This window comes from Mus caroli, unplaced genomic scaffold, assembly GCF_978045245.1.
Source record: "Mus caroli unplaced genomic scaffold, Mus_caroli_1 scaffold_8, whole genome shotgun sequence".
Lineage (NCBI taxonomy): Eukaryota > Metazoa > Chordata > Mammalia > Rodentia > Muridae > Mus > Mus caroli.
This window is the reverse complement of record NW_028227263.1, coordinates 123,536,861-123,561,131: the sequence shown is the minus strand read 5'-3', so window position 1 is coordinate 123,561,131 and position 24,271 is coordinate 123,536,861. Positions and strand designations below refer to the sequence as shown.

At 40.9% G+C, this 24,271-nt stretch overlaps 1 protein-coding gene across 1 annotated transcript in view; it reads left to right on the top strand.

Annotated features, from left to right (window-relative positions):
- Positions 1–23,587, top strand: part of LOC147003447 (NACHT, LRR and PYD domains-containing protein 4E-like) — a 40,682-nt gene extending 17,095 nt beyond the window's left edge. Inside the window, exons 3-9 of the mRNA XM_085841015.1 lie at positions 535–693; positions 1,086–1,250; positions 4,823–4,990; positions 7,451–7,621; positions 17,598–17,768; positions 19,541–19,711; positions 23,506–23,587. Coding sequence (XP_085697141.1) covers positions 535–693; positions 1,086–1,250; positions 4,823–4,990; positions 7,451–7,621; positions 17,598–17,768; positions 19,541–19,711; positions 23,506–23,587 — 1,087 coding nt within the window. The remainder of the gene's footprint in view (positions 1–534; positions 694–1,085; positions 1,251–4,822; positions 4,991–7,450; positions 7,622–17,597; positions 17,769–19,540; positions 19,712–23,505) is intronic.
- The last annotated feature ends 684 nt before the right edge of the window (positions 23,588–24,271 follow it).

Below are 24,271 nucleotides of genomic sequence, written 5' to 3'. Positions count from 1 at the left end.
AACAAGTCTGGTCCCCAATGTATAGGATTCTCAGAATTCTCTGGCCTTTTCCCAATAGACATTAACTGCATCTCTACCCTCAAGCTATAACATCAGAATCCCACTGACCTTGCCACATGTCTGTCTAAGAACTGCAAACATGAAATGACCTTAGATGGCTACCCTTAATCTGTTCGGGGAGTCAGTTTGCCACATTTATGTGCTGTGAATGGCTTGACTTAACTTTTTGTAAATGAGTAGAACCAAAAGTGCTGGCAGGTTTTATTGTTTGTTTATTTTTATTTTATGTGTACAAATGTCTTGCCTAGCTATGTGCATGTATAACATGTGCATACAGCACCCATGGTGGCCAGAGAGTGTGTCAGATAACCTTGGCATTGGAGTTAAGATGGTTGTGAGCCACCATGTTGGTGATAGAAACTGAACTCAGATCCTCTGTGAGAACAGCAAATTCTCTTAACCACTGAGCAATCGCCCTAGTGCCTTGGATTCACTTTCTAACAGTGGAATGTATTTCTTTGTCCTCTGTTACAGGGAAAAGCTACTCATCTGTTGGCATCATGTGTGCTCTGTGCTCAGAAGCAGTAAGGATATCCACGTACTCCAAGTGAAAGACACTAATTTCAATGAAAGAGCCTTTTTGGTCTTGTATAGTCATCTGAAGTACTCCAGCTGCATCCTTAAAGTACTTGAGTAAGTAAGAGGTCAATTTTGATGTAGTTATATCATGGAAGTTATAGACTTGCTTTCCCACCATCTCTCAGCTAACTGCATAAATGAAGGCTTATACAGTTCAAAGTAGAATCTCACTGGCTTGGTACCACTAACGTGTGTGGCTGACCATTCTTCATTGAGGGCTGTCCCATGAATTGTACAATGATGAAAGCATATGCAGGGTTTCCTTATGTGACAGTCAACCTTGTCTCCAAACTTTTCTCAGAGTTCCACATAGAAGAGAAAAATCACCTAGTGAGCTGTGTCACTGGGTTACAAAATTTAGAGTTATGCTGTCATTATGGGATATAGGATCTTGCCAAAGATGAGAGCTTAGTGGAAACTGATGGATCCCTCTCTTTGTTCTACAGGGTAAATAATGTGACTCTACTATGTGATAACCGCCTGTTATTTGAGTTGTTTCAGAACCAACGTTTGCAGCACTTGAATCTCAGCCTCACATTCCTGTCCCACAATGATGTAAAACTGTTGTGTGATGTCTTGAGCCAGGCAGAGTGCAACATAGAAAAGCTGATGTAAGTCTGTGTGTTCTCCTAGCTCACTGACTCCCCTTAAAGGAGAAATCTTTGTTTTGATCCATTTACTGTGACAAAATGCCCTGACCTAAGCAATGGCAGAGGAAAAAAAAAGTGTACTGGATTCAGAATTTCAGCTTTTAGGACATTGCTGTGGGAAGGCAGGGCAGCAAAAATCTCGAAGCATAGTCACATCTCATGCACAATCAAGAGTGGACTAATGCACACATGCTAGTGATCAACTGACTTCCTCCACTCCTATACAGGTCAAGATCCTGCTTCCTGAGGAATGGTGAGGAATGGTCCACCCACAGTGGATGGGGTCTTACTGCCTCAGTTGGCTTCATCAAGAAATCATGCACAAACATGGTCACAGAATGTCCCTATCTAGAGAAGCTCTCATTGAGACTCCCTTTCTAGGTGATTTTAGACTGTGTCAAGTTGGCATTAAAACTATCACGAGACAACAGTTTTTCATTTGTGCACTTGTGTCCTATTTTTCTATTATTCATGTGTAGACTTCCTCACTTTAAGAACTGATCACTGCTGGTCAATGAGATGGATCAGTGGATTAAGGCACTTGTTACCAACCCTACAACCTGAGTTCTATCCCAGGACCCACATGGAGAAAAGGAAGTAAAGAACCAACTTCTACAAGTTGTTCTCTTTTGTTTGACATTCTCTCACATGCCCCTTTTGCATGCTGTAGCATGTGTGCTTGGGCATACACACACATGCAAATAAATAAATTAATGTAATTTATAATAATGTAAAACAGTGGGTTGCTGGGAGCTATTATTGCTCTTCCAGAGACCAGAGTTCAATCCTTGGCACCCATGTGGTGGTTCACTACCATCTGTAACTCTAATTCCACAGGATCTTATACCTTCTGACATCTGCAGGCATCTGATACATGGACACATGCAGGCAAAACACTCACATGTGAAGTTTAAAAATGAGTAAGTCTAATTTTTAAAAAATTGAGCTGATTGTGGAATATGAGAGTTAATTTCTACATGGGTGTATCCACTTTGGAAAGCATTGCTTCTGTTCAGATTTCACAGCTTCTGACACCGTAGAACTCAGCACTCTTCTGCTAAGCACATGTTCTATCTATGCTAAGCACATGTTCTATCTATGCTAAGCACATGTTCTATCTATGCTAAGCACATGTTCTATCTATGCTAAGCACATGTTCTATCTATGCTAAGCACATGTTCTATCTATGCTAAGCACATGTTCTATCTATGCTAAGCACATGTTCTATCTATGCTAAGCACATGTTCTATCTATGCTAAGCACATGTTCTATCTATGCTAAGCACATGTTCTATCTATGCTAAGCACATGTTCTATCTATGCTAAGCACATGTTCTATCTATGCTAAGCACATGTTCTATCTATGCTAAGCACATGCTCTATCTATGCTAAGCACATGTTCTATCTATGCTAAGCACATGTTCTATCTATGCTAAGCACATGTTCTATCTATGCTAAGCACATGTTCTATCTATGCTAAGCACATGTTCTATCTATGCTGAGCTTGTGCTCTATCTATGCTGAGCACATGTTCTATCTATGCTAAGCACATGTTCTATCTATGCTAAGCACATGTTCTATCTATGCTGAGCACATGTTCTATCTATGCTGAGCACGTGTTCTATCTATGCTAAGCACATGTTCTATCTATGCTAAGCACATGTTCTATCTATGCTAAGCACATGTTCTGTGTATGCTAAGCATATGTTCTATCTATGCTGAGCTTGTGTTCTATCTATGCTATGCACATGTTCTATCATCTATGCTAAGCACATGTTCTATCTATGCTGAGCACATGTTCTATCTATGTTACATGACTCGATGTGCTTCCTGAACAGGTGTTCATGGCAGGTGTTCATACCTGAAAAGTTGAAATTCTGACTGACCGTAAGCTTGGTGAAAATCCTGTAGCTACTGGTCATATTTGGATGGAACTTAGGGATTGTTGGTGGCATGAATTTGATTCAAAAGGATGTCATTTATAAACATATGTATGCGAACCTCACAATAAAAGTTCAAAGATGGTTAGGACTTAGAGGCAAGGATAATGGTTCCTGGTTTGTGGCTAGTGACAGAAAAGGAGGTGGGGATGAGTATGGAGAACTACAGTTCTTTTTAAAAAAAGATCTATTTATTTTATTTATATGAGTACACTATAGCTGTCTTCAGACACACCAGAAAAGGGCATCTAATCCCATTACAGATGGTTGTGAGCTACCATGTGGTTGCTGGGAACTGAACTCAGGACCTCTGGAAGAGCAGTCAGTGCTTTTAACTGCTGAGCGATCTCCAGCCCTACAGTTCTTGATATGTACACTTTTATTATATTTTTCTGCCATGGACATTGGTATTCTGTATGGTTCTATGATAGCTATGCTTTGGGTTTTGAATGACTGAGTTATGTAGCAAGAAAAACTAAAAAAGATTAAGTAGCAAGTAGCAGAAAGAAGCCACAGATAGCTAGCAAATTTGTATCTGACACATCATCAGAGGACATTAGGATAGCCCAATGAGAGAGAAAACTAAGGATGACATCATATACGAGAGTGCATACATCCAGCAGAAATTGACTGGGGACACCTCACTGAAGCAGTCAGAGGGAAATCTTCATCTCCTGTCCTGGGGGGAGAAGCAGGGTGTCTGTTTTGCGCCACCAAGTAAAAGAACAGATTACAGCAGATAGATATTGTCTGCAAATAACATGAGCAAGACAGGCGCTTGGGCTCATCCAGCAGAAATGACTGGGGAGGCCTTGACACAGCACTGCTGGAGTTCCCCATGGAGAGGTCTAGGCAGAGTAGAGCATTCTCTCCACCTGTGAGTTCCTGTTTTCTTCTCTTTCCCTCATAATAGCTGTAGGGCATTGTAGGTATAGATAATAGTTACTTTGGTTGGCACTGGCCATTCTAGCCATTCTCAGGAACACAGTGTTTTTACTCTTGGGCTATGTGACTGCTCTCCCCTCTCCCTATTGCAGACCCAGAGGGGCCAGCCCTTCCCTGGATACAAAGTATTACAAGACATTTGCAATAAACATGCTGGAGTCTGGGACAGGAAAGCCCTTCTTATTCTCAGAGTTCAATTTCAGCACGCTTAAACAGCACATCACGGTTATATCTGGTAACTCAAGGGCATCACACACACCACCACCACCGTGACCACCACCACCAAATGAATAAATAAATGTCATTTTTAAAAACTGGGCTTGAAAGATGGCTCGGTGGTTTAAGAGCACCTGTTGCTCATGCAGAGGACCCAGGTTTAAGCCTTGTCCCAGAACTCAAACTGAATGGCTTAGGACCACCTGTAACTCTAGTTCTGGGGGGTCTGACACTCCCTTCCGGCCTCTATAGGCACCAGACAAACATGTGGTGTACATGTAAACATGTAGGCAAACACTCGTACTCATTAGAAATAATTTTTTTTTTTTAATAAAAAACAGTGTCAAATTCTGAGATGTCTCAAACCTTCATGGGGATAGCAAGGAAAAATGTCATGAAAACATAGCAGTATGACGTTATCTTTTGCCTGCAGCGTAGCAGCCTGTAACCTTTCACCTGATGACTGCAAGGTCTTTGCCTCCGTCCTGATCAGCAGCAAGATGTTGAAGCATCTTAATTTGTCATCTAACAACTTGGACAAAGGGATATCCTCTCTGTCCAAGGCTTTGTGCCACCCAGACTGCGTTCTGAAGAACTTGGTGTAAGTGGCCTTGGGAGGTGGGGTGCACTGTAAGGACAGTGGAAATAGTTTGAATATAGACTCTGTTTACTAAAATCTGCCAGTTGTATGTCTGGGGAAATGGCTCCGTGGGTGGGAGTACTTTATGTGCTGATATCAGCAGTAAATGATGTCTGCAATCCCAGAGCTGAGGAATGAAGATAGGTGGGTCTTAGAGCTCAAGGATCAGCCATATTGGTGAATCCCAGGCTCAGAACAAGGCAGAGAGCAACTAGGGAAGACGCCAGCCTCAGCCTCAGCCTGCATGCACAGGAGCACACATGCAACATACACACTGTTAGATCTCCAAGGCAACAGAGAGAGATAGGAGGCAGAAAAAAGACTAGAGCCTAATCTCAGCCGACTGGACTATTTATTCCAAAACAGCAAAAGACAGTGTTTCCTGTGGTAAAGGGGTGCTTGTGTCTCTTCATCGGGTGATATGAGGGTATTGTTTGCATTCATAATGGGCTAGGACAGTTACCCAGTCTCTCATTCCTTGGGCTTAGAATGTAGCTAAAGGGTGCTTGGGCAGTTTTGCATTCTTTCTTTCCTTGAGTTGTCACAGTTTCTGTGTTGACCTGCTGACTGGAGGAAGGCCGTCTACAGGAATCCTGTCCAGGGACCACAGCGTTCTCTCAGATACCACACAGACAAATTAATTAGATATAATATCTTCCCATTGATGCAGTCCCATAGCAGAAGTTTCAAAGCATAAACCTAAGAAACATAAACAAACACAGTGGGCTGGAGAGATGGCTCAGTGGTTAAGAACACACACATTGCTCTTCCAGAGGTCCCGTTTGTTTCCTAGCACCTGTGTTAGGCAGCTTACATCCACTCTAGGTCTAAGAAATCAAGCATCCTCTTCTGGCCTTCACAGTCACCCTCTCTCACATGGACAGACCACATTTAGCACAGCACACATACACATAATTAAAAATAAAATCTTTAAAACATACTCAGGCACATCTGAGTTTTAACCCTGCCGGAGGCTGAGATAGGAGGATTTCAAGGTCAAGGTCAGACTTTAAAACAGCCCATTTAAAGGTGGAAGGAGAGAACCAACTCCACAAAGCTGCTCTCTGACCTTCACATGTGTATGTGTATATGATGTTCCTGCAAACATCATATTCACATATACACAATTGTAATCATTTAAATTTTTCAATTGGTTCTGAACTTAACATTTGTAGATTATTTTTTTGTTAACAGTTAGTTGGTGTTTAAATTGTATATTATAAGAAGACTGGAGGAGGTTGGAACTAGTATATGGGAGAGTAACGACAAGCTGGACACATGCTGAACCACTGTACATTCAGCTCTTGAGTACCTGCAGAGTTTTACACCCATAGTGACCCTGACCCCACATCCACACTCACCCCTGCTACCCATAGATATCAAGGGTTTCTTGTACTAAATTTCAAAAGCTGTTTGACTAGATTAAAGTGCCTGTAGCAGACACACAGGCTTGTGTCAGTAACTTGGTTTTGGCATGCAGAATGGGACAGTCACAGAGAATAATGCCCATGAACCCCTAAACTTCATCTCATACTGAATGAACCTCTCTTGTAATTGTGGATGGAATAAATGAGTAGGCTAATAAGGAAGAAAATTAAGAGCTTTAGAACTCAGGAAAGAGGTTTGGTGTTTTGGGTAGGACCAATGATGGTGATTTTTCATGTCATGTATTCCTATATATTTCATATTATGATGGATAGTGTTAGCTGTCACCCTAGAACAATGATACTCACCTGAGAAGTGAGTATCAATAAAGGAGTGTCTAGGTGGGCCCATGAGCATGTCTCTAAGAGATTGTCTTAATTATGCTAATTAGTCTGTGAAGACCCAGCCCTCAGTGGGCAGCACCATTACCCTGGGATTGAGTCCTGGATTATTGAAGAATTGAGAATATAGCCATGCACCTATGAATTCTCTGTACCTTTGACTCTAGATGGGACCTGGCCAGCTGTTTGAAGTTTCTGCCCCCTTGACTTTACACAATGAAAGAGTGCAGTCTACAATAGTGAGCTAAATTGGAACCTCTCTCCCCAAAATTTATTTTTATAAGGATATTTTTATCACAAGAACAGAAATGAAACTAAACCACGTAGACTTTATTTTAAAATATATTTTCATACTGTTTATTATACAAGACAACATTGCTATGGTTTTCTATGTTACAATAATCATATAACTATCATTGAGACATTGCTAATATAAAGGATTCAGATTAGAGTCAGGTAAGTTCTTCAAAACATTAGTACTGTCAGTGAATTTACTCAGTTTCAATGCTAGATATGATGTTAAATCAGATGAAGGGAAATATGTTTCACTAAGCCAGGAGTTCCTCATCATGCTTGAATATTTTGTCACTGATACTTATAAAATTGTGGAAATGTTCTATTTCCCCCCTTACATGCCTTTCTATCCCTGTGACAGGTTAGCCAAATGTTCCCTCAGTGAGGAATGTTGGCACTACCTTTCAGAAGTTCTTAGGCGGAACAAAACCTTGACCCACCTAGATATCAGCTTCAATGACCTAAAGGATGAAGGGCTGAAGGTTCTCTGTGGGGCTCTCACTCTCCCAGACAGTGTCCTGATATCACTGAGGTAGGTTTCTTTGAGCTTGGCCTTGGAGGCCCTGTTTAGGAATCTTTAATGTATATGCCTGAGAGTATGCAGGGTAGAGTCACTCACTGCAGGCATCTGAAGACCCTTAGGACAGATAGATCTGTGCTTTGGCCTCTGTGTCATGGTTTTGGTGTGTGGTGGGAAGCCTCTCAGAATAGGGACTGAGAGAAAGAGGAATTATGACTGGAGCCAAAGGGATGGTTAAGAAGTTTGGATGGGTGCTAGAAGATAAACAGATATCAACAGATGGAAAAGAGAGCTCAGATCCTAGAGAGAAGGGTGTATTTGTGAATTTCTCATCACTGTGACTGTGATGAAATATCTGACAGAAGCAACTTAAGGGAGGCAGGGTCATTCAAGGTCATGGTATGGAACGGTCTCATCTCCCCTGTTAGGAAAAAAGCATGATGGAGAGGCCTCATAGTGGCAGCAGTGAGTATAAAAATTCTTCTCATTGTGCATCAGGAAGCAGAATGTGGAACCAAAATCAGGGTCTAGAATATAATCCTTCAGCCCATACCAAGTGGCCCACATATACCTGTTAGATCCCAATGTTCCAGAGGTTCTACAACTTCCCAAAACAGTCCCCCCATCTGGGAACTAAGTGTTTAAACACAGGAACTTGTAGGAGACATTCTGTGTCCAAAGAAAGAGTAAGACGAGGAAGAGGGACCCCAGAAATGTGTGTGTGTGTGAATTAGTTATTGTGCATGAAAATTCTACCATGGAAAAATAAACAGCGGTGTAACAGTAATGAGAAGATAAACAACAGAACTCTGGATTTCAAATTATAAAAGGAAGAGGTATTTGAGTGATTTAGCGTGGTAGTTGTTTTGATCATTCCAAGTGGATTAGTATTCCATGATCAAATGGCTTTTGGTGAGAAATCCAGATGTGTGGGACTTGGTAGAACACTGTTACCTAATCTGTTGTGAAATCTCAGAGTCACAACATTTTTGTCTTCTGTAGAAAGGGGTAAGGAAGAAAATGAAAATGCATGTATAGTGTGCTTTTTCCTCTAATAATGACTTTGTAAAGCCCACTAAGGTGTCATATAAGATATATATTTGAAAACATTAAAAGTATCCAAGATTCCCCAGCAATAAAAAGAAAGAAAAAAAGGTAGTTTAAAAGTATAAACCACTTGAGGTCTCTAAAAATACTGAATTTGTGTTTAAAAATCTGTTGGAAGAGGGAAAAATCTGTTTTCTCCAATGAAATGACACTGAGTATATTGTCCACACTCCAGGGCATGCCCCATACTCAGGCATACTCATTTGTCAACACAAAATGTTTTGTGGGCTTCTTTCTTTTTTTTTTTTCCAAACTTGGTGAGAATGAGATCCTACCTCAAAAAAAAAAAAAAAAAAAAAAAAAAAAAAAAAAAAAAAAACCAAACAAAACAAAAACAAAAGCAAAACAAAACAAAAAAACCCAAAACAAAACAAAAGTAAAAAGTATATGGTAATTACAAAAACCCTGCTGAGGTCCAGCTCCAGCCTAAGGAGGGTTCTGAGAAAGGCACGAATGGGAACAGTGCGGATTCATTAGTGACTCAGGGTCAGTAGTAGCTGCAAGCTGTCAGTTCAGGTGCTTTCTCTGTTCCCTGAAGATTCTCATCATTCTTTCTTCTCCTTTCTGGCCAGAGAACCTGAACCCAGCCTTTAATTTACTAAAGCTAAATCATCAAGGCTTTGATCGTTGTTAGTAATCTTCAAAATTCTTTTTTAAAAATATTCAATTTTATTTGTAATGCACTTTTATACTCCATATTCCATTCCCCGCCCCTCCCCATCCACCCTCCGACTGCTCCACATCCCACACCTCATCCCCACCCCACCCCACCCCACCCCACCCAATCTCCATGTGGATGCCCCCACCCCCACCCCATCTGACCTCTAAACTCCCTGGGGCCTCCTGTCTCTTGAGTGTTAGATGCATCTCTGAATGAACACAGACCTGGAAGTCCTCTACTGTGTGTGTGTTGGGGGCCTCATATCAGCTGGTGTATGCTGCCTGTTTAATTAAGACTGCTAGTCCTCCTACAGAATCACCCTTCTCCTCAGCTTCTTTCAACCTTCCCTAATTCAACAACAGGGGTCAGCTGCTTCTGTCCATTGGTTGGGTGCAGATATCTGCATCTGACTCTCTCAGCTGCTTGTTGGGTCTTTCTGAGGGCAGTTATGATTGATCCCTTTTTGTGAGCTCTCTATAGCCTCAGTAATAGTGTCAGGTCTTGGGACCTCCCCTTGAACTGGATCCCACTTTGGGCGTGTCACTGAGGACCTTCTTTTCCCCAGGCTCCTCTCCATTTCCATCCCTGTAATTCTTTCAGACAGAAACAGTTATGGGTCCAAGCTGTGACTGTGGGATGGCAGCCCCATTCCTCACTTGATGTTCTGTCTTCCTGCTGGAGGTGGGTTCTATAAGTTCCCTCTCCCTACTGTCAGGCATTTCGTCAAAGGTCCCTCCATATGAGTTCTGAGAGTCTGTCACTTTCTAGATCTCTGGTACATTCTGGGGAGTCCTCCCAACATCCTATTTCCTGAGGTTGCCTGTTTATATTCTTTCTGCTGGCCCTCAGAGCTTCAGTCCTTTTCCCTCACCCAATACCAGATCAGGTTCCCCTCTCCCCCCACATTCCCCCAACCCTGTCCACTTTCCCTCCCAGGTCCCTCCCTCCCTTCACACTTGTGATTGCTTTTTTTCTCTCCCAAGTGGGACTGAGGTGTCCTCATTTAGGCATTTGAGCTTGTTGAGCCTTTTGAGTATTCTGTATGGTTTTTTTTTTTGTTGTTGTTGTTGTTTTTGTTTTTTTGTTTTTGTTTTTGTTTTTGCTAATATCCTCTTATTAGTGAGTACATGCCATGCATGTCCTTTTGGGTCTGAGTTACCTCACTCAGGATGATATTTTCTAGTTCCATCCATTTGCCTGCAAAAGTCAGGATGTCCTCATTCTTAATAGCTGAGTAGTATTCCATTGTGTAAATTAACCATATTTTCTGAATCCATTCTTCTGTCATGGGACATATAGGTTGTTTCCAGCTTCTGGATATCACAAATAAGGCTGCTATGAACATAGTGGAACACATGCCCCTGTGGTATGGTGGGACATCTTTTGGGTATATGCCCAAGAGTGGTATAGCTGTGTCTCCATGTAGATCTATTTCCAATTTTCTGAGGAACCTCCAGATTGATTTCCAGAGTGGTTGTACCAGTTTGCAATCCCACCAGAAATGGAGGATTGTTCTTCTTTCTCCACATACTCTCCAACATGTGTTGTCACCTGAGGTTTTGATCTTAGCCATTCTGATTGGTGTAAGGTGGAATCTCAGGGTCCTTTTGATTTGCATTCCTCTGATCATTAAGGACTTTGAGCATTTCTTTAGGTGTTTCTCAGTCATTCGAGATTCCTCAGTTGTGAATTCTCAGTTTAGTTTTAGACCCATTTTTTTTTAATTGGGTTGTTTGGTTTTTTTGGTGGTTAGCTTCTTGAGTTCTTTATATATATTGGATATTAGCCCTCTATCGGATGTGGGGTTAGTGAAGATTTTTTCCCAATCAGTAGGTTGCAATTTGTCTTATTGATTCTGTCCTTTGCTTTACAGAAGCTTTCCAGTTTTATGAGGTCCCATGTATCAATTCTTGATCTTGGAGCATGAGCCATTGGAGTTCTGTTTATTAAATTTCCCCCTGTGCCAATGGGTTCAAGGCTCTTTCCCACTTTCTCTTCTATTAGATTCAGTGTATCTGGTTTTATGTTGAGGTTCTTGATCCATGTGGACTTGAGCTTTGTACAAGGTGAATAATATGGATTTATTTTCATTCTTCTGCGTACAGACAGCCAGTTAGACCAGCACCATTTAGAAGATGCTTCCTTTTTTCCATTGTATATTTTTGGCGTCGTTGTCAAAGATCAAGTGACAGTAACTGTGTGGTTTTATTTCTGGGACTTCAGTTCTATTTCATTGATCAACATGTCTGTCTTTGTACCAACACCATTCAGTTTTTATCACTATTGCTCTGTAGTAAGCTTGAGATCAGGGATGGTGATTACTCCAGCTGTTCGTTTATTGTTAAGAATTGTTTTCACTATTCTGTTTTTTGTTTTGCCTTTCCAGACGAACTTGAGAATTGTTCTTTTCATGTCTTTGAGAATTGTTTTGGGATTTTGATGGGGATTGCATTGGATCTATAGATTGCTTTTGGAAGGATTGCCATTTTTACTATGTTAATTCTGCCAATCCATGAGCATGGGAGATCTCTCCATTTTCTGAGATCTTCTTTGATTTCTTTCTTGAGAGACTTGAAGTTATTGTCATATAGGTCTTTCACTTGTTTGATTAGAGTTACCCCAAGATACTTTATACTATTTGTGGCCATTGTGAAGGGAATTGTTTCCCTAATTTCTTTCTCAGCCTGTTTATCCTTTGTATAAAGGAAAGCTACTGATTTATTTGAGTTAATTTTATGTTTGGCCACTTTGCTGAAGTTGTTTATCAGCTGGAGAAGTTCTCTGATAGAATTTTTGGGGTCGCTTATGTATACTATCATATCATCTGCAAATAGTGATACCTTTATTTCTTCTTTATCAGTTTTTATCCCCTTGATCTCTTTTTGTTTTCTTATTGTTCTAGCTAACACTTTGAGTACCATATTGACTAGATATGGGGAGAGTGGGCAGCCTTGTCTTGTCGCTGATTTCAGTGGGATTGTTTCAAATATGTCTCCATTTAATTTGATATTGACTGTTGGTTTGCCATAAATTGCTTTTATTATGTTTAGGTATGGGCCTTGAATTCCTGATCTCTCCAATAATTTTAACATGAAGGGATGTTGTATTTTGTCAAATGCTTTCTCAGTATCTAATGAAATGATCATGTTTTTTTTTTTCTTTGAGTTTGTTTATATAGTGAATTACATTAATGGATTTTTGTATAATAAACCAAACTTGCATCCCTGGATGAAGCCTACTTGATCATGGTGAATGATGGCTTTGATATGTTCTTGGATTTGGTTTGCAAGAATTTTATTGAGTATTTTTGCATCAATGTTCATAAGTGAGAATGGTCTGAAGTTCTCTTTTCTTGGTTGGGTCCTTGTGTAGTTTAGGTATCAGAGTAATTGTGGCTTCATAAAGTGAGTTATGTATAATTCCTTCTGTTTCTATTTTATGGAATAGTTTGAGGAAAATTGGTATCAGGTCTTCTTTGAAGGTCTAGTAGAATTCTGCACTAAATCCATCTGGCCCTGGGTGTTTTTTGGTTGTGAGGATTTTAGTGACTTCTTATATTTCCTTGGGTGATATGGACATGTTTAGATAGTTTACCTGGTCTTGCTTTAACTTTGGTATGTGGCATCTGTCTAGAAAACCATCCATTTCATCTACATTTTCCAGTTTTGTTGATTTTCCAGTTTTGTTGAGTATAGGCTTTTATAGTAAGATCTGATGATTTTTTTGAATTTCCTCTGTTTCTGTTGTTAGGTCTCCCTTTTCATTTCTGATTTTATTAATTTGGATACTGCCTCTTGGCCCTTTAGTCAGTTTGGCTAGGGGTTTATCTAACTTGTTGATTCGTTCAAAGAACCAGCTTTTGGCTTTGCCGATTCTTTGTATTGTTTTCTTTGTTTCTATTTGGTTAATTTTTTTGGTTAATGTTTCTATTTGGTTTCTATTTTGGTTAATTTTGGCCTAATTAATTTGGTTAATAGTGAAAATAGTTTCACTATTTTCCTCCTTCTACACCTCTTGTGTGAGTTTGCTTTTTTTCATTCTAGGACTCTCAGATGTGCTGTTAACTTGTTAGTGTAAGTTCTTTCCAGTTTCTTTAACAGGGCACTTAGTGCTATGAACTTTCCTCTTAGAACTGCTTTCATTGTGTTCCATAGGTTTGGGTATGATGTGTCAACATTTTCATTAAATTCCAGGAAGTCTTTAATTTCGTTCTTTATTTCCTCCCTGACCAAGTTAGCACTGAGTAAAGAGTTGTTCAGTTTCCCCGTGTATGTGGTATTTCTGTAGTTTTTGCTGTTACTGAAGACAAGCCTTAGGACATGGTGATCTGATAGGATGCATGGTATTATTTCAGTATTCTTGTATCTGTTGAGAGTTGTTTTGTGACCAATTATATGGTCGATTTTGGAGAAGGTACCATGAGATGCTGAGAAGAAGGTGTATTCTTTTCTTTTAGAATGAAATACTCTGTAGATATCCATAGATATGTTATATCCATTTGGTTAATAACCTCTCTTAGTTTCACTTTGTCTCTGTTTAGTTTCTGTTTCAATGACCTGTCCATTGCTGAGAGTGGGATGTTGAAATCTCCCACTATTATTGTGTGGGGTTCAATGTGAGTATAGAGTTTTAGTAAAGTTTATTTTATGAATTTGGGTGCTCTTGCATTTGGAACATAGATGTTCAGAATTGAGACTTTCTCTTGGTGGATTTTCCCCTTGATGAATATGAAGTATCCTTCTTCATCATGCTTGATAATTTGAAAGTCCATTTTATTGGATATTAGGTTGGAAACTCCTGCGAGTTTCCTTGGACCATTTGCTTGGAAGAGCTTTTTTCATCCCTTTATTCTGAGATAGTGCCTGTCTTTGTTGTTCAGGTGTGTTTCTTGTATGCAGCAAAATGCTGAACCTTGTTTGCATATCCAGTCTGTTAGCTTATGTCTTTTTATAGGTAAGTTGAATCCATTACTATCAGGAGATATTAAAGGGGGATGACTGTTGGTTCCTGATATGTTTGTTTTTGTATGTGGCTTTATGTGCTTATGGCTCTCTGCTTATGACTTTGTTGTGAGATGCTTAATATCTTGTCCTTTCTTTGGTGCAGGTATATTCCTTGTGTTGGAGTTTTCCTTCCAGGATCCTCTCTGTAAGGCTGGGTTTGTAGATAGATACTGTTTGAATTTGGTTTTGTCCTGGAATTTTTTGTTTTCTCTATTTATGTTGATTGAGAGTTTTGCTGGGTATAGTAGCCTGGGCTGGCATTTGTGTTTTCTTAGAATCTACATGACCTCTGACCTGGCCCTCTGGCTTTCATAGTCTCTGTTGAGAAGTCTGGTATAATTCTGATAGGTCTACCTTTATATGTTACTTGGACTTTTCCCCTTGCAGCTTTTAATATTCTTTCTTTACTCTGTGCATTTAGTGATTTGATAATTATGTGACAAGAAGATTTTCTTTTCTGGTCCTATTTATTTGATGTTCTATAGGCTTCTTGTACCTTTATGTCCATCTCTTTCTTTAGGTTGGGGAAGTTTTCTTCTATGATTTTTTTTAAAGACATTTTCAGGTCGTTTGAGCTGGGAATCTTCATACTCCTCTATTCTGATTATTTTTAGATTTGGTATTTTCATTGTGTTCTGAATTTCCTGGATGCTTTGGGTTAGGAGTTTTTTGTTTTGAATATTCTTTGACAGTTCTTTCATTCTCCTCTACTGTATCTTCTACACCTGAGATTCTCTCTTCTATCTCTTGTATTCTCTTGGTAATAATATATCTGTAATTCCTGACCTCTTTCCTAGGTTTTCCTTTTCCAGGTTTGCCTCCATCTGTGTGTCCTTTATAGTTTCTACTTCCACTTTTAGGTCTTGCATTGCTTTATTCAATTCCTTCAACTGTTTGCCTGTGTGTGTGTGTGTGTTTCTTTCAGTGAATTATTTATATCCTCCTTAAAGGACCCTATTATTTCCATGAGATAGGATTTTAGGACAGATTCTTTGGTTTTCAGGTGTGTTGTTGTATTCAGGGCTTGCTGTGGTGGTAGAGCTGGGTTCTGGTGATGCCCACATGTTTTGGCTTCTGTTCCTTATGGTCTTGCACTTGCCATTCCCCTGGTGTTTGTTGATCTGAGTGACTGTATGGAATCTGCCTCTTTTGTCCCTGGGTTGCTTCGGGTTTCCTGGTATGCTTGTGGCCTTGGCTGTATCAGACCTGTGGGGCCTTCCAGGGCCAGAGAAGCGGCTGATCTGTTGCCCTGGCTGCAGTTGATCTCCTGGGAGGCCTTCAGACTATTGGATCTTCTGTGGAGCAGTCAAGCTGTTGTCCAACAGTGCTGAGCACAGCCGGTTCTCAACTGCTCTGGGTTCAGAGGTCCTCAACTTCTCTGATTTCAGAGGGTCCTCTAGGATGTATCGGGATATGGAGTCTTCATGGGAGCAGACCAACTAGGAGTCTGCCCCAGCAGCAAGGGCCAGGTAGAAGGGGTGGGAGGGATGGAAGGAGGGGGAGTGGTATTCAGGAGGGCAGGGATTTTGGTAGGTGATGTGTCCCAAGTTCACCAGGCTTCCAGCAGCAGCTCCAGGACTCAGGGTAGTGTGGGAGGGGCGTTCTTACCAACTGCTCTTGAGTGCAGCGGGTCCTCTAGGATGGATTGGGATATGGAGTCTTCACCTCTTCAAAAATTCTTAAATTTACGTAAATTCTATGAATCCCCGATCAATAGTCCCAACCCCAATTTCCTTAAAGCAGAAACTAAACACAAAGCAAAAGCATATTTCCTTATAGGTTTATACATCTTGTTCTTCATGGGTAGCTGGGCACAGCTCTTGTGGTTTCTTAGTACACCAGACAGCAGTCTTTAGTAATGATTTTCATGGAAAAACAGAAAGATGACAGACTCCTATAATTAAAATGATTCCTTACAAAGTTTTAAATTTATATAAGTAAAGTGGTTAGCTCTCTTTAATATCAAGATGTAGAACTGTTGGCTCTTTCAGTACCCAGGCTGCCATGCTTCCTGCCATGATGATAATGGACTAAACCTCTGAAACTGTAAGCCAGCCTCAGTTAAGTGTTTGCCTTTACTTTAAGAGTTGCCTGGGTCACATCTCTTCACAGCAATGAAACCCTAACTAAGACCCTTCTGTAACTCCAGTTCTGGGAAACCTGATCACCCCTTCTGGCCTTTGTAGGAAACTACTTTCATGTGGTAGGCACAATTTTTTTAAAGTAGTGTCAGATTCACACTAGAATTTGAGAAATCAGAAAGAGAATGGGCTCCTCAGAAACAAGCCCATCCACTGGTTTTCATATAATGCAAGTGATCCAGGATAGTTCAGGAAAAGAGCTGGTTCAACAAGCATTCCCAGTCAGCCACCATCCGTGAGGATACCTGAGTCTATGACACCATGCCATCTTTCTTCCCTTGATGTAAAGGATAAGCCTTGAAAGCTGTACAGTAGCCACCCCTACCCCTGTGTTATCCATGGTTTGGGTTACCCATAGTGCCCCACTCCATTTTCATACGGGTTACCTATGCTCAAAGTTACTCATGCTCAAAAGCATTACTTAACATAGTGTTGTTCTTAACCTTTAAAAAGATTGTTTTGCTTCATCTAATGTGTGTGTGTGTTTCTGAGTGTTTGTGTGTGCAAGTGCCTGAGGAGGCTGCAAGAGAGAATTGGATCCCCTGCAACTGGAGTTCCAGGTGGGTGTGAGCTGCCTAACATGGGTTCTGGCAAACAAACCCGTGTGTTCTGTGACCTCTGAGCCATTTCTCCAGCCCATGTTTTAACTTTCATTACAATGTATTGCAATTCATCTTCTACACCATTGTTAGTTATCCTAGTGTGCCTGATCTATTCCACTGTCGTCGATGGACTATTGAGGACATGGTGTTTTCTTTTCTTTTTTTCTTTTTTAAGATTTATTTATTTATTTCATGTATGTGAGTACACTGTTGATGTCTTCAGATACATCAGAAGAGAGGGCATCTGATCCTATTACAGATGGTTGTGAGCACCATATGGTTGCTGGGAATAGATCTCAGGACCTCTGGAAGAGCAGTCAGTGCTCTTAACCGCTGAGCATCTCTCCAGCCTGAGAACATGATATTTTCTGAATCTCTGAGTGCTGACTGCAGTTACAGACATCACTGGGCCTTGTGAAATGCTTCCTTTTCAGATCAGGGAATAACCACAGTATTGTGATTTTTCTCTTACAGTGTGAGATATTGTCTCATCACCACTAGTGGTTGCCAGGACCTGGCTGAAGTCTTGAGAAACAACCAGAACCTGAGGAACCTACAGGTTTCAAACAATAAAATAGAAGATGCTGGTGTGAAGCTCCTGTGTGATGCTATAAAACATCCCAACTGCCACTTAGAGAATATTGAGTGGGTGTCACCATGGTCATAGCTGTGTCTTTGAGGGTGGTAAAAATGGGCAATTAATGTTTAGAAAAGTAAATTAAAAGTCCATAAGGAGGCTGGAGAGATGGCTCAGATGTTAAGAGCACAGTCTGAGCTTCCAGAGGTCCTAAGTTCTATCCGTAGTGACCACATGGTGGCTCACAACCATCTGTAATGAAATCTGTTGCCCTCTTCTGCCTGCAGGCATACATGCAGGCAGAATGCTGTATACATAATAAATAAATCTTAAAAAAAAAAAAGAATACTATAGGTGGGCTGGTGTGATGGTTCAGCAGTTAAAAGCACTGACTGCTCTTCTAGAGGACCCAAGTTCAATTCCCAGGACCTACATAGGACTTCAGAACTGTCTATGACTCCAGTTTCAGGGGACCTGACACACCCATACAGACATTGATACAGGCAAAATACCAGTGCACATAAAATAAAAATAAATAAAAATTTAAAAACTTCATAGGCAATCTAGGTAACATAGTAGTTAGCAGTAGTTTATTTAGTAACCTACTCCAAACCTTCAAGCCTGAAAGCAGAAAGCTTTTACTGCTGACTGATTGCTAATCTAGCCGGGTATGATTTATCTTTACTGGGCATACTTAGAGAATTGATCATCTAGGGGACTGTAATATGGGCCAGCCTAACTGTTGGGAATGGAGGCAGGAAAAGGAGATGGTGTTTGGATAGATGGATGGATGGGGAGATGCCAAGTTGATGAAATGAATGCATGGTGGGAGGGTGACTGATGGTTGTATGCAATGAATAGATGTTTATTACAGATGGATGCATATTTAGTTGGGTGAGCCCATAGATGTTTGGATAGATCGATGCATTGGTGGGTGAGTGATTGATGGTTGTAAGTATAGATATATGCTTGTCTTTCCTGATGCAAGCCTGCATAGATATATAGCTCTTACTTGGAAAGGAGCATATATGGATACTGGATGGATGATTGGATAGGTGTAGGAATGGATGTCCACTGGAGATGACAGGAGTGACCAGACCACATCGCATTGACTTATTTGTGTGGACTGATATGGCAACTGCTTTGGCTGCCATGACAAAAATAGACTGACTGGCTCATACAGTAGGGATTTATTGATAAGCACAGTTGCAGAGGTTAGAAGTGAGATTACACATCACCTGGGATGGATCCTGAAGAGCACCAAACAAGGACTATGTTCCAGGCATTTTTCATTGACTTGAAAATGGTTGTCTTCTTCTTGAGTCTTCACAGCTATACAAGATTAGATCCAACTCTATTGTCCTCATTTTAATTTAATTCCCTCTGTAAAGACTGCCTGAAAATCCATACTCATAGGATACTGGAGATTAGGACTTCAACATAGGAATTTTGACAGCATATAGTTTAGTCCGTAGCAGAATGAATCTCAAGAGTTCAAATCAAAAATTATCAAGGTGCTTGAGGTATAAGCTCAGAGCTCAGCAACCCTTGTCCCCTGCTTTGCTGTAGTACACAGTGTGAGGTCCAATTTTATCCCAGCTTCAAGGGCTGGGACAGCAGGCCATTAGTGGAACTATTAGTTCACCACAGACATGGATACTGAGAATGAGCAATTGTAGTCTCATCTGCCAATAAAGGGAAAATTTGGTATCAGGAACCCTGGGCTTTTAAGAACCTGTCCTCAGAAGCTATGGAGTGAGCATACTCTAGATCTAGACTGAGCCACCACCCACCCACATGCCTTCTCACCCTGACACAGAACTATTCTTGTTTGTTGCAGATTGGAAGCCTGCGCACTAACTGGTGCCTGCTGTGAGGACCTTGCTTCTTCTTTTGCCCACTGTAAGACCCTATCGGGAATCAACCTGCAGGAGAACACCTTGAACCACAGTGGATTGGTTGCACTGTTTGAGGCTATGAAACAGCAACAGTGTACTGTGCATTTACGTGGGTGAGCTGGCCTCTGTTCTCTTTGGTGGGAAGAATCCTTAGGGATAAGAAGGGATAAATTGAGATCTGAAATGCACTGCTAACAATATGATAATTTTACATAGAAATCAGAGCTGGGGGCATGACTCAGGCCGTAGAGTCCTTGCCACACAAGTATAAGGGGCCAGGGTTTGATCCCCAGAAACTACATGGAAAAAGCCAGGCATAGAGTTTGTATTTATAATCTCAGTAATGGAGAGAAAGAGACAAGGAGAATCCTTATCTCCCTGGCCAGCCAGTCTAGTCAAACTGGTGAATTTCAGACCAAATGAGAGGAACTCCATCTCAAAAATCAAGGATGATACCTGAGGTTAGCCTCTGGCCTCTGCCTACTTATACACACACATGAAGATGCAAGTTAATTCAATAATAAGATGGTCACACCAATAATAATCCTGCCAATGCTACACCAGTAAGCATATCTTATCATGAAACCCCACCTCTCACTGAGGGGGCTATAGGTAGGTGAATGGTGTTTGGGGGAGGGACACCATAAAATATTTTTAAATTCAAGTTAAAAATAAATTCAAGTTATGCTCTCTCTCATGGTGATGCTGTTACAGGAATATTAGATTAAGTATAAAGCCCTTCCTTGCCTTCTGACTGGTCAGAGCCTAAGTACTGGTGATACTTGGTACTGTTGTAAGGAGAATGTATAAATATGGTTGTAAATACAACTTTACTTATGCAGACAGTCCTGACTTAAGATTGTTTGGATCTACAATATGAAGGCATGTTCAATCATTCACTTTTTTCTCCAACACAGTAGTCATTAATTATATGAGATAACATTTTTAACATTTCAGTATTTTAATTAATATTGTCTTTATATTAGGCGATTTGATTTTTGCCCACCTGGAGCCTAATGTGAGTGCTCTGAGAAACTTTAAGATAGACTACGTGAGCTACGGTGGTCTGCTTGTAGATAAAGGTTTATATTGTGTTTTGTCATATAAATATGTGATTCGGAGTACTTATATAAGCACACGATATTTTATAAGAATGAGATACATAATATACTATTATTTTTATAATACTCAGCATTTATCTCTGTTGTTTGTTTTTCCCCCTATGGTCTTCAAACCCTTATGAGATCAAGGTGATGTTTGTGAAAATGTGAATTCAGGTGCACATGTGTGTATACATTATGTACATAAACATAGAGACCAGAGGAAAACCTCTAATGGCCATCCGTCATCGGGTGCCATCCACCTCAGTTGTTTTTGAGATGGGAACTCTCACTGGAAACTAAGAGTAACAAATTCTGTAAGGCTGGTTAGCCATCAAGTACTAGGAATCTGTCAGTCTCTGCTTCCTTGCTTCTTGGACCACAGTCATATGCCACTATTTACAGCTTGTTGTATGTGCTGGGAAGTAGCCTCAGGTCCTCATGTAGCAAACACTTCACTGGGAGAACCATCAGGGTCATTTTAGATAGTTATTTAAGCTACTCATTTCTAGGAAAGTGAAACCTTATAGAGTTGTCCAACCTTTTGCATTGCAATGTGGCACATACAGAGTTCACACTCAAAAACTGTTCAGTCTGTGTACCAAAAAAATTATTTTGAGTAAACTTAGACTTTTGTGCTAGCCCTTTTCATAGCTACCCTCATCTGTGTGTGGCTCATGGGTGACAGGGTGAATATGCCTATGAGATGTTGAGTTCAATTGTCTATAACTCTTCTCTCCTGGAAGGAAGACACAGGCTCACTTCCTTAAGATTTACTCTTACCAATTGCCTTGTCCCCTCCAAGTGTTGAGTGCCTGTGAGATTTCTTTCTTACTTGGTGTTGGCTGGAGGTTGACAGGGTACCAAGTGGGAGTGGATGCATAACAAAGCAGAAAGAAGTGAGTTATCTGTCATTTACTGAGTCACCCAGCTCTGCATCTGATTACAATCCAGCCTTGTTTACCTGCACCCTGGGGCAAGGTCTCCATTCCTCTGATTTGATCTGCAAAGTAAGAGTTGTTCTTTAACATGAGAAATTCAAAACTATATAGGTGTCAGATAATGTGATAGGTATTATGAAACCAAGTAAGTTTCCTCTTACTCCACTATGGAAAGTCTCAGAAAGACATGTACTACAACTAATATAAGCCCTAGTACATGGTTCATTCCTACAGGAAAAACCTACTTAAAAACACACATAACATGATTGTTTGAATGAAAATGTCTTCTCCTATTTATTGGCTCAGATATTTGAATATGTGGTCTGCAGTTGATATTGTTACTTCAGTAGGTTTTGGAGGTGTGACTTTGCTTGAGAAAGTATGTCACTGGGACAGCCTCATATCATACCCAGTGAGTTTTCTCTGCTTCTTGCTTGTAGTTCAGTATGTGGGCACTCAGCTTCCTGCTCCTGTAGCCACCCTTCCCTGCCATCATGGTGATAGACTTTTATCTCACTGGACCAGTAGGGGTTTTAGGCAAATAGACCTTTTCTTCTGTAAGCTGCCTTGGTCATGGTGTTGTATCACAATAATAGAAAAGTAATTCACATAGAATGAAAACAGACAGGAACCAGGATTTGAGAGAGGGGAGGGAGGAGGGAGAGAAAGAGGGGGGGGGAGACGGAAGTAGGGAGAGAGAGAGGGGGGGGGAGGGAGGGAGGAGAGGGAAGGGATGTACATACATGAGAACAGTTACTGGTTGGAGCTTGAAAACACATCAAGTCTTTTCCAAGTCTTCTATGCAAAACCCTAAGAAGGAGTTGGTACTTGTAGGAAGCACTGGAAGTGCCACCATTCTGAATGTTGAAACCAAATCGAAATAAACCTCAGTTAGAGTTCACAGCACAGAGATGGTCAGAGCAGAAGCTGCGAAGAGGATCAGTCAAGTAAAATACTTGCAGCAGAAGTCTGAGGACCTGAGGTCAGATCTTCACCGTCCACCTAATAAACTTGATTGTGGTCTCATATGTCTGTAGCCTTAGGGCCAGGGAGGAAGGTGGAGATAGGAGGCTCCCTGAAGCTCACTGGCCAGTCAGTCTATGAATGGCAGGTTCAGTGAGAGACCATGTCTCACAAAGACAAGGTGGAAAACAATTGAAGACACCTGACATTGACCTCTGGCAGGCAGGCATGCATGCTCATATACACATACACGCATGGGCAGACCAACAAATTAGGTTTTTAAATTTCATTTTAAAAAAATTTATGTATGGGTATTTTACTTGCATGTATATTCTGGCTTGGAGGCCAGAAGTTGGTATCAGGTCCCCTGGAACTGAAGTTATAGATGGATGTAAGCTGCAGTGTGGGGAACTGAACCTGGGTCCTCTGCGGGAACAGCCACTGCTCTTAACCAATGAGCCATCTCTCCAGTCCCCAGATTAGTTTTAAAGGAAAAGTCTGAATGTTAAACATGTATCAGCACACCATATCATAGCATGTCTATGTCACCCCATTTAGAGGCAACAGCAGAGTCACCTGAACTTGGCCTTGGAAAAAATTATGGAGGGAAACTGTGATGTCGGATCTCAAAAGGGAAGGTGTGGAGAAATGGCTCCTCTGTTAAGCATTTGCTGCTCTTGCAGAGGACTCAGTCTCGGTTCCCAGCATCATCTGACATGGCAGCTCACAACTGCTCTCACCCTACTTCAGCAGGTCCAGTGACTTCTGACTCCCACAGGCACCTGCACACATGTGCTGCCCAGAGATCCACACAGGCATATGCACATACATAAATGATTTTAAAAAATTAAATCTTAAAAGAAGAGCGAATTAATTAAAGCTTTTTTTTTTTAATCTTTCTAGACTTCGAATTACTGACTTTGATAAGGAAACCCAGGAGTTCCTGATGGCCGAGAAAGAGAAAAACCCATACTTGAGCATCTAAGCAGTGTGTAAGGCAGAAGCAGAAAACAAGGGTGGATGTTCTGGTGCAAGAAATATGGCTGTATTCTGACCTCAAACTGCCTCGAACTACCTCCAAAGGAAAGAGAGCAGGATCCTTAATTTGACCCATTGTATACTAAACTTACAGATCACTAACATTCCAGTGAGATACATACAGTTTCTTTACCCCTGTCCCCTCTACCCCCATTCAGATGTGTTTTGCAAGATAGATGTGGCTTTTTGTTTGCACTACAGATTAAAACAGGCCACTCAAAGACAATTAGTGTAAAATGAATGCCTTATAATGACAGTTTTTCCACACTGGTATCTTAAGCATCGAATAAAATCTTTAAATGAATCTTTACTTTTAAAGAAAAAAATTATCTTTAAATGCTTTGGAAATCTCTCTTTTTCAATTGGATATTTTCTTCATTTACATTTCAAATGTTATCCTCTTTCCCAGTCTCCCCCCTCCCCAAAACCCCTATCCCATCCTCCCTCCCCCTGCTTCTATGAGGGTGTTTCTCCACCCACCCACATACTCCCACCTCTCTGTTCTCAGTTGCCCTACACTGGGGCATCTATCAAACCTTCATAGGACCAAGGACTTCTCCTCCCATTGATGCATGACAAAGCCATCCTCTGCTACATATGCAGCTGGAGCCATTTGTACTCCTTGGTTGAT